Source organism: Gymnogyps californianus, chromosome 10, assembly GCF_018139145.2.
Source record: "Gymnogyps californianus isolate 813 chromosome 10, ASM1813914v2, whole genome shotgun sequence".
Lineage (NCBI taxonomy): Eukaryota > Metazoa > Chordata > Aves > Accipitriformes > Cathartidae > Gymnogyps > Gymnogyps californianus.
The window spans coordinates 6,589,854-6,603,243 of record NC_059480.1 but is presented as its reverse complement, the minus strand read 5'-3'; the positions used below and the strand labels follow the sequence as shown (position 1 = coordinate 6,603,243).

Here is a 13,390-nt window from a genome sequence, read left to right as displayed (position 1 = left end):
CTTTAGACTGAAGGTGCAACAGTAAAGGAATAAAACTCAGGGTATATTGTCACCTCAACACAAAAGTAATGATTAAGTTAATTTACAGAACTTATGAAAATAACAAGCTGCTGTAGTGACTCTTACATATTTTAGTAAAAAATTTTCTAGAAGAGTCAGTTGTTTAAAGTATTTATTGTGGAATCCTCTACAGAGAATGTTTATAAACAGACTTAAAACTTATGATGAACTACAGGTTTATTTCCTCAAGCCGTAGAAGTAGCCATTGCTTCTTCATAAGCCTGGAGGGCCAGTTGTATATAGCCTTCTTTCTGCGATTCAGTTTTCACAAATACCTGCAAACATGGCAGGAGAGAGATTAATGTACAATTAAGAGCATAATGAGATTTCATCATTCCAGTAGTAGATCAGCCAGCTACAAATGAAATCCTGGTGTAGCTATATATAGTTTGAAAAAAGAAAAAAAACAACCTGGCATGCACAACAGTTCCAGTTCAATACCTGCTTCTTAAGGTAAGAAGAAATTTAGACTACTAAATAGGTTTCTGCTGTTTAAAAGCTTTCTCTTCTGTAGTTAAGTATCCTTAAAGTAGAAAAGCATACCTTGATCAGATCAACTCCTTGAAGTTTCCCTTCTTTAGCTTCTTTTGCTGATTGACATTCAGGATGAAGCATATGATACAGTGTAATTAAACTTGTAGTGTCGTCCAGCCTAAACAAAGAGAGGCCCATTTGTAGCAATTACTTTCTCTTAATACTTAGAGCATTTAGAGAAAGTGTACTTTGCACACCACAGGCTTTCATAAACTTCTGCTTTCACTGAGTATACAGTCATTAGAATATACAGCTAAACAGGCACCATCCATCACCTATTACAATGGCAGCCTGTTCATAAGAAGGAAGACCAGAAGCATGTGAACACCAAGGTGCACCAGGTAAGGTACATTTATCCATACTGCAGTTTAAGCCTGATGTACTGTTCAGCAGTAAGAGCTGAAATCGCTCTGTAAAATACCATTAATTACCCAATAACAAGTATTGAGCGGAACAACTGTGCTAAAGGGAAACTTAACACTGACTGCAGTAACTAGCATGTTACAGAAGTAGTATTAGAGACCTTGTGACACCTAGCCCTCAGCTGAATTTAAAACTGGAACAGGTGTTTTACATAAAGGTAAGTATAAGCCAAAAGTGGGTGGGTGGCAGGTAAAGATGCTCCAAACTCTGGTAATTTAAATTATCCAGATATTTTAATCTTCCCTTTAACAGTTTGATTCCAAAACTGGAACTTCCCTATATTTCTTCATATCCTCAGGTTTAAAAGAAAGATCTGACCACCTGTTGAAATTTTCTAATTTCAACAGTAGGAAATGAATGCCACCATCACTGCAACTTGGAGTTCCAATTGTACGAATTTCTCCTTTCTCTAGTGACGTTTTGAAGAATTCAATTCAGGGAGTTTTGAATAAGTTTAGCAGCGTATCTTACAGAAATCCATCCATTAAAATGAAAGTGTATCTGTCTGTTCTAAGCTACTTAGGAATTGCTCTAAAACCCAGAGTGTGTCAATCTTGAAAGCCAAAATTGAGCTCAGTAGTATAAAATTGGTAGGCTTTAAGATAGCACTGTCCAGAGCTGGAATTGTACTGACAATTACATGGGGAAACAAAAATAAAAGCCCAACAACTACAAAAGGCTAATTTCTGCAGAAACCTAGTTTAATACTGTACAACTTCATGGACTGTAGTTGGCACTTCCATTCAGCATCTATATAACTTAAGAGTTACAGCTAGCCTAAAATTTCATGCAATGAAAACCTGTATGCATCTTACAGAAATACTGTTTTTATTTTCAAACAATGGTACTTGTATTCTGTTTCTTTAGACAAGCAGAATTAATAAGTGACAAACACCACTTACAAGTCTCTGTGGATCATATCTATTAGTAAGCCATCCGTTTTCTTTCTGTTTACTAGATACCATACCATTCCTCCAAAGTGTCTTGTCGAACGGAGCAGATCATATTTAGCATGTTTCTCAATGTCATCATATGTCCGATGATGAACCTATACACAGAAAAGGTTTCAGTTTCATTAGCATAACTGGAGCTTGATGACAGTTTCTCCCCTCTACCTCTCTCTCAGAGTTTTTAATCTATTTTCAGACCTCCCTAAAGTGCAGGAGCAAGCCACAGGCTGAACCATGCTACCTTAAAGCTTTATATATGTTACAATTCAGGGTAACACTAGGATAACTCAGTTCTTAGTACTTAGGCACAGACATCTGTATGTTAAGAGAAAGCTCAATACTAGCTCTGTACTGAAGATTTGGGGAGGGAGGGACATAACCTCTGAACCTTCATTTTCATTGCTGTCCAGTTGTAATCTATTCTTTAAGGAGAAAAATACTAGGGCAAAGAGGTGAAATTTTACTTTGAAGAAAAGGTACTTAAAAAATTGCCTAATAGAAATCACTTCTCTGTAAGCTGTAATAGTTTCTCAAATCACTGAGAATGTAAACATTTTAAAGGCAGGTATATTGACCAGTAACTACACTTACTAAATTTAAATATTTCAGCTAGAAGTGTATTTTTGTACCTGGTCTTTGTCAAAAATAGTACTTTGTACAGTGCTCTCAGGTGCACTTCATCAGTTATCTACCTCATCTTTTCAAATCCTAACACAGCAGTTAGCATGACTTTAGTAGCACAACTCTGGCTTAGGCCGCTTATGGGCATTATCATCAATTCTGGTTTGATACCAAAAATACCTATATAAAGACTGGTTTTATGCATCTGTAGTTCTTTCTATACTGTTGAAAATTACTTAAACAGAATCCTGTTTTACTCTTCTGCAAGAAAAAAACCCACAAAACTCATCACAAGGATAACAGGTAATCTATATGGGGAAAAAAAGAATACATGAACACCACCCTTGATCCCCAGATAATATTTATGTTTACAAAACAAAACCTCAAGTTCTTCACTAACACTTTTTTTTTTTACTAGAAAAATGAAAAGTGAACTCACTCTGATATAGTCAGGTGAATCTGGCTCAAACTGAGCAATGCACATGTTAAGGATATCCTCATGACGGTCTTGCTGAAACACAGTCTAAAACAACAGTTCAAATTGAGGAATAGATTCTGTATCACACCATTCCAACACTCCAAAATCTAAACAGCAGCCACAACATTTCTGTTCTGGGCAACACTTACAGTGAGTATCCCCTTAATCACAAGACGAAATGGATAAAAGTACAGTAACTGCCTTGATGAAACTAATACAAAGTTTTTTGATTTTTTTTTTTTCCCCCTGAAATACCAGTTCACATTTTCAGATTAAGCATACAATTTCATCAATGCATAACAATTAAATGTGGATTTCTAGTATGACAGAATATTTACACCTATCCAGGCTTTACCTGGCCCTAACCTGGAACTTAGTTAAAATACTTATAATAAAGTTACAATGGTTAAGCAATTGTTCAAAACAGAATGCAAGCAGCTTAAAACATACAAGCAGACTGGCTTATTCAGAGCTACTCTGTCCAAATAGCACAGCTTCACTATCAGAGCACAATTAAATAAAAACGATCAGTTTTCAAAACCAGGAAGATCTTACCACAAGGTGTTCGTCCTTGAATACCACTGGGGGAAAAACTCTGCGCCCTTCTTTTGGGAAGAATATCTGTATCATTCTGTCTCGTTCTTCCCAGGTTGCTTTGCGTAATACACCATTTGGTTCTCTAACTACAATGAAACGTTCCTGAAAAGAAGGTAAAAAAAGAGCATTACCTCCCAAAGTCTTCTCTCTTCATAGCCAGAAACATCATAAAAAAGATTATTTGGCAAAGTCCTTCTATACCTAAACTCACACTAATAATACCAGTTTCTAATTGATTGTTGCTATGTGCTAGATTCATCATTTCTTCCTTGGTACCTGCTAATTAAGGGCTACATTTGCACCTTAATTTTACTGTATGACATAACTCTGCATGCGCCTACACTAAAAGCTACAGCTCTGTGACGTTTAGACAGGTAACATAACTAATACCCTGAGAAAGGAATTAGCATTGCTGCTGGCCTGATTTCATGCATTTAATAACACACACTAAATTAAGGATGCAAGTGTCTTGTACTTTTTAAACTTTGTTTCAGAGGTAGGTGCTAGAATCAAGTAAAGGCAAGCGCAAAACAAAAAATACAACCACCAAAACGATACACTCAGATCTGTTCACAAGCATATTTGATTTAGGGTAGCAGACAGGAAAGTTTGTTGGGACAAGGAAGTTTTCAATACATTGAGGCAGAAGAATAAAAAGCAGGTTCCTGGAGAGAGCTCTCAGATGGAGTAATAGATGCAAGACTTGGCAATTCATTTCACAGGATCATCACTGTATGGATGTTTGAACCATGGAGACTTCTTAGAATCATAACTATTTGTTAAGAATTTTTCCAGCCTCTTACTACTGGTACTTAAGACAATCTAGATGTTTCATTATACAAAGAAATCTTTATTCCTATACTCCACAATTCTATTTGACAACTGTTTCTTCACAGCTTTCCTGTGAATTCATTTATCATTTACTCAGCTTTCCACCAGATCTTTGCAACTGTAAAGTAGCTCCATCTTTTGGTCTATGCACAGTACTAAGTAATCCAATTCCACAGAAAGCTTCTAGGAAGTATGGAAGAACTCAGCACTCCTAGCATATCACAAGCATCTGCTTTTAAAATAATTAACTAACTATCGCACAGCTTCCCCTCCCCACGCCTGCTTTTGACCACTGGAATGTAATTTGTCATTATCAGATAGAAGCAAACATTTAGAAATACATGTCTTTGTATTGCCTTGTACCAGACTGAATCTACAACTCCTCAGCCTTTCCGTAAACTGCTATAACTGCATTTTATTAAAACCTAAAGCTTATTTTGAAATTAAGAATGAAAAGCTCTTAAAATAAATTAATACATTGTTACTTACACGATGTGGAATGGAGTAAGTTAAATCTGTAAACACATATTTCGTAGTTTCAGTTCCTTCAAGGAATTTGTCTTCTGCCAAGACATCATCAATTGGCTCTCGTTCATTCAAAACAGGGGGCATGATTAGTTTTTCTTTAGCTTCCTCAATGGCTTTTCTTGTGGCCTTGGGGGGAAAAAAAAAAAGTAGTTTAATTTTACAATTAAAAAAAAAAATCACCCTATCGGAAAGCTAACATACAATTTTGGGACAAATATTTTCATTTAGAGAGAAATTTTTAAAATCTTTTTATTTTCTTCTGCAGTTGAGAAGTGAGACACTAATGCAATCTCCAGGTAGATGAATTGCTTGTGAACAATATACCACTACTGTAACTTGGGCAAATTGCTGGATCAAGTTCCAAAACTAAAATCTACATATACTACTGCAAACACCAAGTTTATTTCAGGTATTTTTCCATAGTAAATTTCCCCCAAAGCATAAACAACAACCAACAGTTTACATATAGCTGTGATTGTGGTTACAGAAGAACTAGCTTAAGTCAGGCCCCTTTGTCATCCTGGAGCACGGTCAGACAACAGGAAAAAAAAGTAGTCAAAGGATTCCCAGAGCTATAATTTAAATATCAGATAAAGACATTTAACACAATTAGGAAGCATAAGGAAAGGGGAAAGAAAAAAAGCGCCCAATTTCCTTCCATATTGCATAAAAATCGGGAAAAACTGGGTAAATAAAAGTGACTATTTAAAGTGAACAAACACTGATTTACACTAATTTAGGAAATGACCTGAAACAAAGGAAAGAAACCGAAATGTTTTCACCAGCAGCATTAAAGAAAGCAGAAATAGGAACTGCTACAGACTTTTTGCTAAAACCAAACCTTATTTCAAAACGAAGCAGAGCAGCCTACCTCTTCCAGCTGAGCTTCTGTCATCAGCTTGTACTTGGGCGGTTTAAGCTCCTTTTTCACCGGCCTAAAAACCTTCTGCAGGTTGAGCCCTGTCATTTTGTAGAGCAGATTTTGAACCGCTTCATCCGCAAAGGCAGGCTTGGCGGCTTTTCCTTCTGCAGGAGGGTTTCACACGCTGTTAACCCGGTTGGCGGGGAAGCCGCTGCCTGCGCGGGGCGGGGGGAGAGGAGACGGCCGCGGTCACGCCACCCCCTCCCCTCACCCGAAGGCCCCGCGGCAGTCCCCCACGCCTCCTCCCGCCCTCGCCGGGCCCCCCCGCGCCGGCACACCCACCCCGTCCCGCTTCCCTCCCCCTCGGCCCCCGTGGGGCTGCAGGCGCCCACCACGAAGGGCGCGGGCGGCTAAACGGGCGCTTGCAGGCTATGGGACGCGGCCGGGGGCGTCCCCTCCGCGCCCCCTTTGACATACCGTCCGCGGCCCCCGCGTCCTGCCCGAGCCCCCGCCGCGCGGGCCAGCCCCACAACCTTCGCGCCACGCGCGACAGCCGCGCGGGCACGGCCGCGGAGCCCCACGCCCCGAGCGCCGCCATCTTACATACGCCCCTTCCCGCCCCGCCGACGACGCGCGCGCCCGATCGCCCTTCCAGGCACGCCGGGAAATGGAGTCTCCCTTCCCCTCAGCGGCCTGGCAGAGCGGCGCCGCGGGGGGAGTGGCGGTCCCGGGCGGTGAGCCCGCCCGGGTGAGGAAGAAGCGCCGTCCCCCGAGCCTTTTCCCCGAGGGAAAAGGCAAGAAACCGCTCCCAGTGCGTTTGTGTTATTAAAACGCTGCTGAGGCGGAGGTGAGGGCCAGGTTAGGGTGGGAACCCGTTCTGCTATTCCTGTTAAAGCAGGGACAATGCCGGTGGCGGGAGCGGGAGCGCGGCGTGAGGGACGCGGATGGAGCAGGGCTCCCCGCTGGCAGGTTTCCTTGCTTAGCGGGGAGACAAAGTAGTAGGAAAAAAGACGACTTGAGGCCACCGTGCACACTGCCGCGATTAAACCACTGGTAAACTGCAACTGCTCAGAGATTAGGAAAGGTGTGAGGTGGTAGGTGGGTGCACTTTATCAGCAGCTGCCTGGTCTGATGCCCCTCGGGTTGGTCAGCCGGGTTCTTGGGCAGTCTGCCTGAGAGGGAGAAATACTGTGGTAATTTATACAAAATTAAAAACCTCACGTGGCTCTCCTTGCTAATTTGGCACTTGCGTGGTGACTGAAAGGGCTTGTGTGGTTGTCAGGTAGCAGATTTTCCATCTGGCCCGTAATTTGGGGGAACTCCAAAGGACACAGCAAGTAAAGCAGGAGTATTCATGTCTGGAAGTACTACCTGAGAAGTACCTGTGCCTCTTCAGTGCATCGGTTTCCTCAGTCTGGTGAAAGGAGTCACTGCCATTGGTGGTGATGAGTTCAGTCTTCTCATGTTCGGGGAGCTTTAGCATTTTTGTGAAGGAGAGAAAATAAATACCTGTATTGAAGCATAAAACCGAAATTAAATTTTGTAGCCAGTAGATACACCAGATCCGATCTAATGGCTGTGAAGAGGGGGTATGCAGTTGAAACTGGTATGTTATTTCATTAAAACAATAACTGACTTCTTATAACAGAGTATTTCAACAGGTTGAAAGTTTATTTTCTGTAGCTGGTCTGTATCTTCTATTGTGAATTTCAGTCTTGCAGACTGTGGTTAGGGGTGTGTGAAACGGAAAGAAAACCTGTTATCAGCAGGCAAGTCTCTGTACAGGGGCCCTGAATGCTTCAAATTTTATAATGTTCAAAACAACACGTTGATGCAAGCTGGCTGATGACTTCCTGTCCAAACAGGAAATATTTCATCTCCAGGAGGGAAGATATGGAAACACAAGTAACGTGCTTAAATTCTGTAGATTTCCAATTGTTTTAAAGTTTAGTGGGTTGTTCATTGCTTTGCCAAATCAAAGTCTAAATTATGTTACTTTTGAAAATGGAGATTAAAGTCTTGGAGAAAAGGAAGACTTTATAGCATATATTGGTTTTCATTAGAATAAAGTTAAGCATCAGATGAAAAATATATTTGTTTCTAATAATAGATCTTCATTGTATTGGGGAGTATTCCTATTTTCCTCAGCCTTATTCAATATCCAAACACACGTGCTGCGTTGCATTTTATATTCAAGCTTTTCAATATCCTGGCCTTTGCATTGTCCGAAAGGTTGCAGGAGGGCATATTCTTCTCATAGTTGTATTGGTACAATTAAGTTGAAATCATTGAGAATTAAAGAGTGCAAATGAACCCTTAATATTATTTTAATGTAATGTTGTGCTTAATTTATTTAAATAATGTTAAGAAAATGAAAAATAATTTTGAGGAAAAGGAGAAGATGTTGTTTTTCAATTCTTGCTCGGAAGATCTCTGGAGTGAGAGCTATACCCTATAAGGGAATTGGGAAGTTATTTGGCGACTTGCCTAAAAGCCACTTCAGACCTGTTCATGAATTTGGATGGCAAGCCAACGTCCATTTTAATTCACAGAAGTGCTTAGAACAACAACCGAATTTATTAGGCTTTATCCAGGAGAGGTTAAATTCACATTCATTCTGTACTGGAGTAGTAACAGCTGCTGTGAGGATTAGCCTTTTGGCTGGTGGGATGAAAGGAAATATTAACTAACTATACTGTAGATGGAAGTATAGCAGGTTAACATAATTTATAAAATGATACCAATTTATATTGGATAGGTTGATTCTATTTTATTTATGGTTTTTGTTTGTACTGAAGTAACCATTTTAAGTAGGATGTTTTGTATTGGTATACTTAAAAATATAACACCAGCTTGAAGAATCAGTGGTGTAAAAATTGGTAATGAAATAAAGAATCTTTCTTAGCTTTTGTTATTGTTTTGAATGCATCCCAGGACAGTTGCTATTGGAAAATTACAACCATCTGATGACGGGTGGGTGTCCCCTGTGAAACACATTGGTGGTCTAAGTCTGGATTCTATTGGAAAAGTGTCAATACGAAATTACCTCCACAATTGGCATTAATTTCCTTTTTGTTGGTAGTTTCAGGAGGGCAAAAGTATCAGATGGCTGCTGAGAGTGAACCAGTTTGGTTAACATCTCAGGGAAGGAGAAGGCAAATGGGGATCTCAGGAGCTTGCATTGTTGCTTTGCCTATTTAATTGATAAAATAAGGGGCTGTAGTTTACCAGGCTTTCTGAATAATAAATATGTCAAATTAGTAGTAAGGAGTTGTTAGGAAGGAATAATTCTTTCTTGGAAAAAATACAGTGAAAAATACAAAATATAAGTTTTGGTAACTGCATCCAGCTGCTGTAAGAAGAAAAAGAGTGAACCCGGTAAGGCTGTGTACACGTCCACAGTTGATGACATGACCTTTTTAAAATTAATGGTTGGTTCTGTTGTTCCTGATAAGAAAGAATCTGGCAATCCTGTGGAACATTTTTCTGAGGCACACAATGGACCAGGTTGGAAGCTGTTTTTACTAAACCTGCATGGATTAATCTGAAGAGAAATTATTTTTCACAGAGAAGGCAGAGAGTGCTGAAGTAAGAGAGGTGACATAAACCTTATTATATCATCAAATTAGTCTTTAAAGGACTAATATATTAGATGTGGTTGGTTTTGTTTCCCCATGTACATAGATGGAGTGGGGTGGTTTTTTGCTAAAATTATTGGGGTGGTCATTTGTAATATGATTGTCTATTTTCAGGCATATTACCTGCAAGCATCTTATTTGCCAGTTTCTTTTGTTTAGGGGAGAGAGTATTATTTTCTCTGGAATTGTCTTTTAAGGTCTGTAGCCATGGATTTGCATTGCCATCCAGAGCCCTGGGTAGCTATTTTGATGATGGTGGTGATGATGATGCATGAGCCTTTGCTAATACATCGAAGTGGCTATTTTCTGTCTTAAAGACCACATAGACATCTGAAGCTGGTTTATTTTCAAATTTCATTTCGATACTTGACAGCAGGGACAGATCAGTGTGACTGTAGAACTCCATCCTGGGCTGCTGGGCCAAACTTATCTCTGAGGGTAGAGTTATGGGTAGTTCTGTGGACAAAGCCCATTTTTACAAATAATAACTGAGATGCCCACTGAAACTCAAGTAATTGAGCTCATCTATAGCCATTATCATCCTGCGTGAACAGCTGCCTTCTGTCGCCTATGTAAATATCCTTAGTGAGAGGGAATGAGTGAAACATTATGCAAAAGTCTTCCAAGTTTGTTTCTTTGGTGCTGTCAGGTTTTGCAAGTGCTAATAGTAAGCATAGGTTGATGAGCAAGTGTCCCTCTAGGTTTTATTTGTGCCTTGACTCTTTGACATTTGAATTTGAAGAAAAAATGACAAAACAAAAACAATTATACGTGCTCTTCATTTTCATTTTCAGTCTAGTTTCAGACGAACTTACACTGTGCGCATGTGCTATATTCCTGTGGGCCACAGGGGGGCAAGATTGAGATTTTCAACATGAAGAATGAGTGCCTGAGTAGTTATAGTGGATAATGTAAATGAACTGTTTTCAGTAATGACCCAGATTTGCCTCTGTCTCACATAAAGCTGCCATAATCTCACTTTAATAATGATAAATTAGATATATACAAATACTGTCTCCAGTAATTGAGATTACATACATTATTTATAGTAGGGATATAAATCCCACTTCAGTTTATATTGTTTTCTTTGCTACACTATAAGGGCTTGAGCCAAGCCCATTAAAGCCATTGGAAGTCCTTCCTTGACTTCAGCAAGCTCTGAATTAAGTCCATATTTTTCAAATAAATTTTATTCTTCCTTTCTGCTCTTGTAATACTTATCTTTTAAAAATGAATTGTCAGGAAAAAAAAATAGTAAATATTCAGGATTATTCAGAGTAAGGTAGGATTTGAGTAAGTGTTGTTTTCCCCATTCTTAATCAGTTTTTAACCTCCCTCTCATTCCATCACTATTTAAAGTCCTGTCCATCTGAATCCAAGCACTCGCCAGGGCATTGTGAACTAAATCTGGTGTCCAGCACAAATTGTTATGTGTGGGCAGGATGGGACGTATCTGATACCTTTACTTCCACAGTATAAGGACAGAGCAAGGATCCTGGCAGATTTGTTGGTTTGTTTCGTTCTCTGGGGACAGGAATGTTTGGAGGAGATGGCACACTCCAGTTCAAAGGTTAATTATAATTTTTCCCTTCTCTCCTGTTGCTAACACAAGCGGTCAATACCTTTCTCTCATAATTGTACTTTTATCTGTTTTTCACTGAAACCTGACACCTGACAGAATATTCTGAAACCTAGACTGTCCTGATTAAACCTAGATGTGTATTATGTGTATTGCTTGGCCAGTTGTCAAAGGCTTCATAAAAATCCAAATCAGATGTGTCTACTAGTTACACTTTGTCATATTTTGTCACTCTTCCAAAGTAGCCTGGAGATATGATTTTCCTGCTTTTTTTATCCAGGTTTCATCAGGACTATTGTATCATTTTATGGTTTTTCATTTAATTATTTTATCAATGAATTTACCTGACATAGAAGCATATCGTCCTAGTTACAAACTGTTCTAATACCTATTCAATGGTAGCTGCAAAATTTTGTTTCTTCCAGCCTTTTCTCATAATAACTGATTTTATTAACAGACACAACCACTTCATTCTTCAGTTCTTTCAGAAGTAGGTGAATACATTTTTCTGCTGATGACTTGTTACAGTTAAATAGATTAATTTCTCCCAAAACTGGTTCAGTCTCTATCATAATTTTTTGTCTGTGTTTATTTGTTTCCAGTTTAAAGAGCAGTTACCTCACAACTGGCCATCTTGTTGCTTAGTGATGCCAAGAAACCACTCTTAACCACGTGCCATTCCCATCTCACGTTCTGTTTGCCTCTGATACTCCATCTGTCTCTGGGATTCTTTCATAAGTTCCCTTCTTCTGATTTATGTAATTATTTTTCTTTAAATCTCCTAATTGTTCTTCATATTGCCTCCAAGCCTTCCTATTTGCATCTTATATTACTTTGAATTCATCTGGATTTATTAGGATTTGTTGTGTCACCTTGTTTTCTCTTTCTTCTTTCCCCAAATTAATTTTTCATGGAAATAAGCCCCTGTAGTTTGCTATTTAACAATATGCATTTTTTTATTTACTTGGTTGTTGATAAGGGCAATGCATACCTTTGGCTTGCTATTATATATTTAAATAGCCTATATGACAGGGCCAACTTTTTTTTAACCGATTTCTTACCCATACCCGACTAAAGGACTTTTTAACACTATTTAAAATAAAATCCTCTCTCTTCTAAAGGTGGTGCTGGAGGAGTTTTGGGGGGGGGTTGTTCTGGTTTTTTTTTTTCCTTTCCTTCAGATCCAGAACGTAATACAAATTAAATTTGCTCAGGCAAACCCACCGTGCATTTAAAAAACTCATTATAAAGACAGGATCCTGGGGGTCTGACAGAAAAGCTAAACCAGCTGTGCTCTCCAGTACAAACAACACATAAATCTATGGTATCTTCTCTTCATGATCAAATAAGTGAAAGAAAAGGCTCAGAAAGTAAAAGATATTTTTATCTCACAGAAGCAGAGCTAAAAGAATTTAGTTTCAGTTTAAATCTCAGCCATTTCTGTTAGGCTGTTAAAATCTAACATTTTTTCATTTGTTTTAAGCAGAAGTATTTTGATTTGCTAGCCAAACAACTCTATTTACCTGTTTGATATGAAGGTTGTCTTTAGGTCCAAGATTAAATGGTTATTCAGCTGTTTAGTGGAGAGCGTATCTCACAAGAACAGTTTCCAGTTGTGTTTACTCTTGTTACTTTCTTTCTAGCCAAGCAACTCAAGAAAATCCTAGAAACAAAAATATACATAGAATTAATTTGGTCAAATAGTTATCAGATTGTTTTCACCATTTATTTCCAAGTAAACCTCTTGACATTTATTAGGTTTCCCACTAGAGTTAATAGGAAGACTCCCATCCATTTTTGGACAAACTGTCTGAGTAGAGTATGAGATGTCACTAGATGATTTCCAGAACAGTGTGGATAAAAATTATTCAGCTGGTGCTATACCTGCTTAATCTGGGGCAAAATATATATGTATATTCTTTACAAACTGTTTTAAAACTGTGCACTGAATGAGTAATTGCATTTATGCTTCTTTTGGTTTTCAGAGAGTATGTATATGGGTAGAAACCTGTACACTGTGTTACCACAGCTCTTTGTCTTGTCTACCCATAATCCCTGTATGCTTAGCCATACCATTTTGCAATACATGATATGATCATTAACATATGTCAATGTTTGTACATTTGGACGAGAATAAGTGCTTGGATCTTTATGAAGGCACATATTACATATCTAAATAAATAATGTAGCCGGGCAGCTGGAGAGATCTAGTAGTGGCTTTATAAAATGTTTCAAGGGAAAAAAAAAACAGCAAATGGCCCAGCATGCCAGGAGAAATATTAGTGACAG

General features: G+C 38.8%; 1 protein-coding gene across 1 annotated transcript; it reads right to left on the bottom strand.

Moving 5' to 3' along the window:
• Nucleotides 1-161: 161 nt before the first annotated feature.
• Nucleotides 162-6,482, bottom strand: MRPS22 (mitochondrial ribosomal protein S22). Its single transcript, XM_050902520.1, has 8 exons — nucleotides 6,362-6,482; nucleotides 5,894-6,048; nucleotides 4,984-5,148; nucleotides 3,622-3,765; nucleotides 3,028-3,111; nucleotides 1,920-2,065; nucleotides 604-712; nucleotides 162-335 (listed from the first exon to the last, which is right to left on the bottom strand). Exons 1-8 carry the CDS (start codon nucleotides 6,480-6,482, stop codon nucleotides 246-248), a joined length of 1,014 nt encoding a protein of 337 aa, XP_050758477.1. The 3' UTR covers nucleotides 162-245.
• Nucleotides 6,483-13,390: the final 6,908 nt, after the last annotated feature.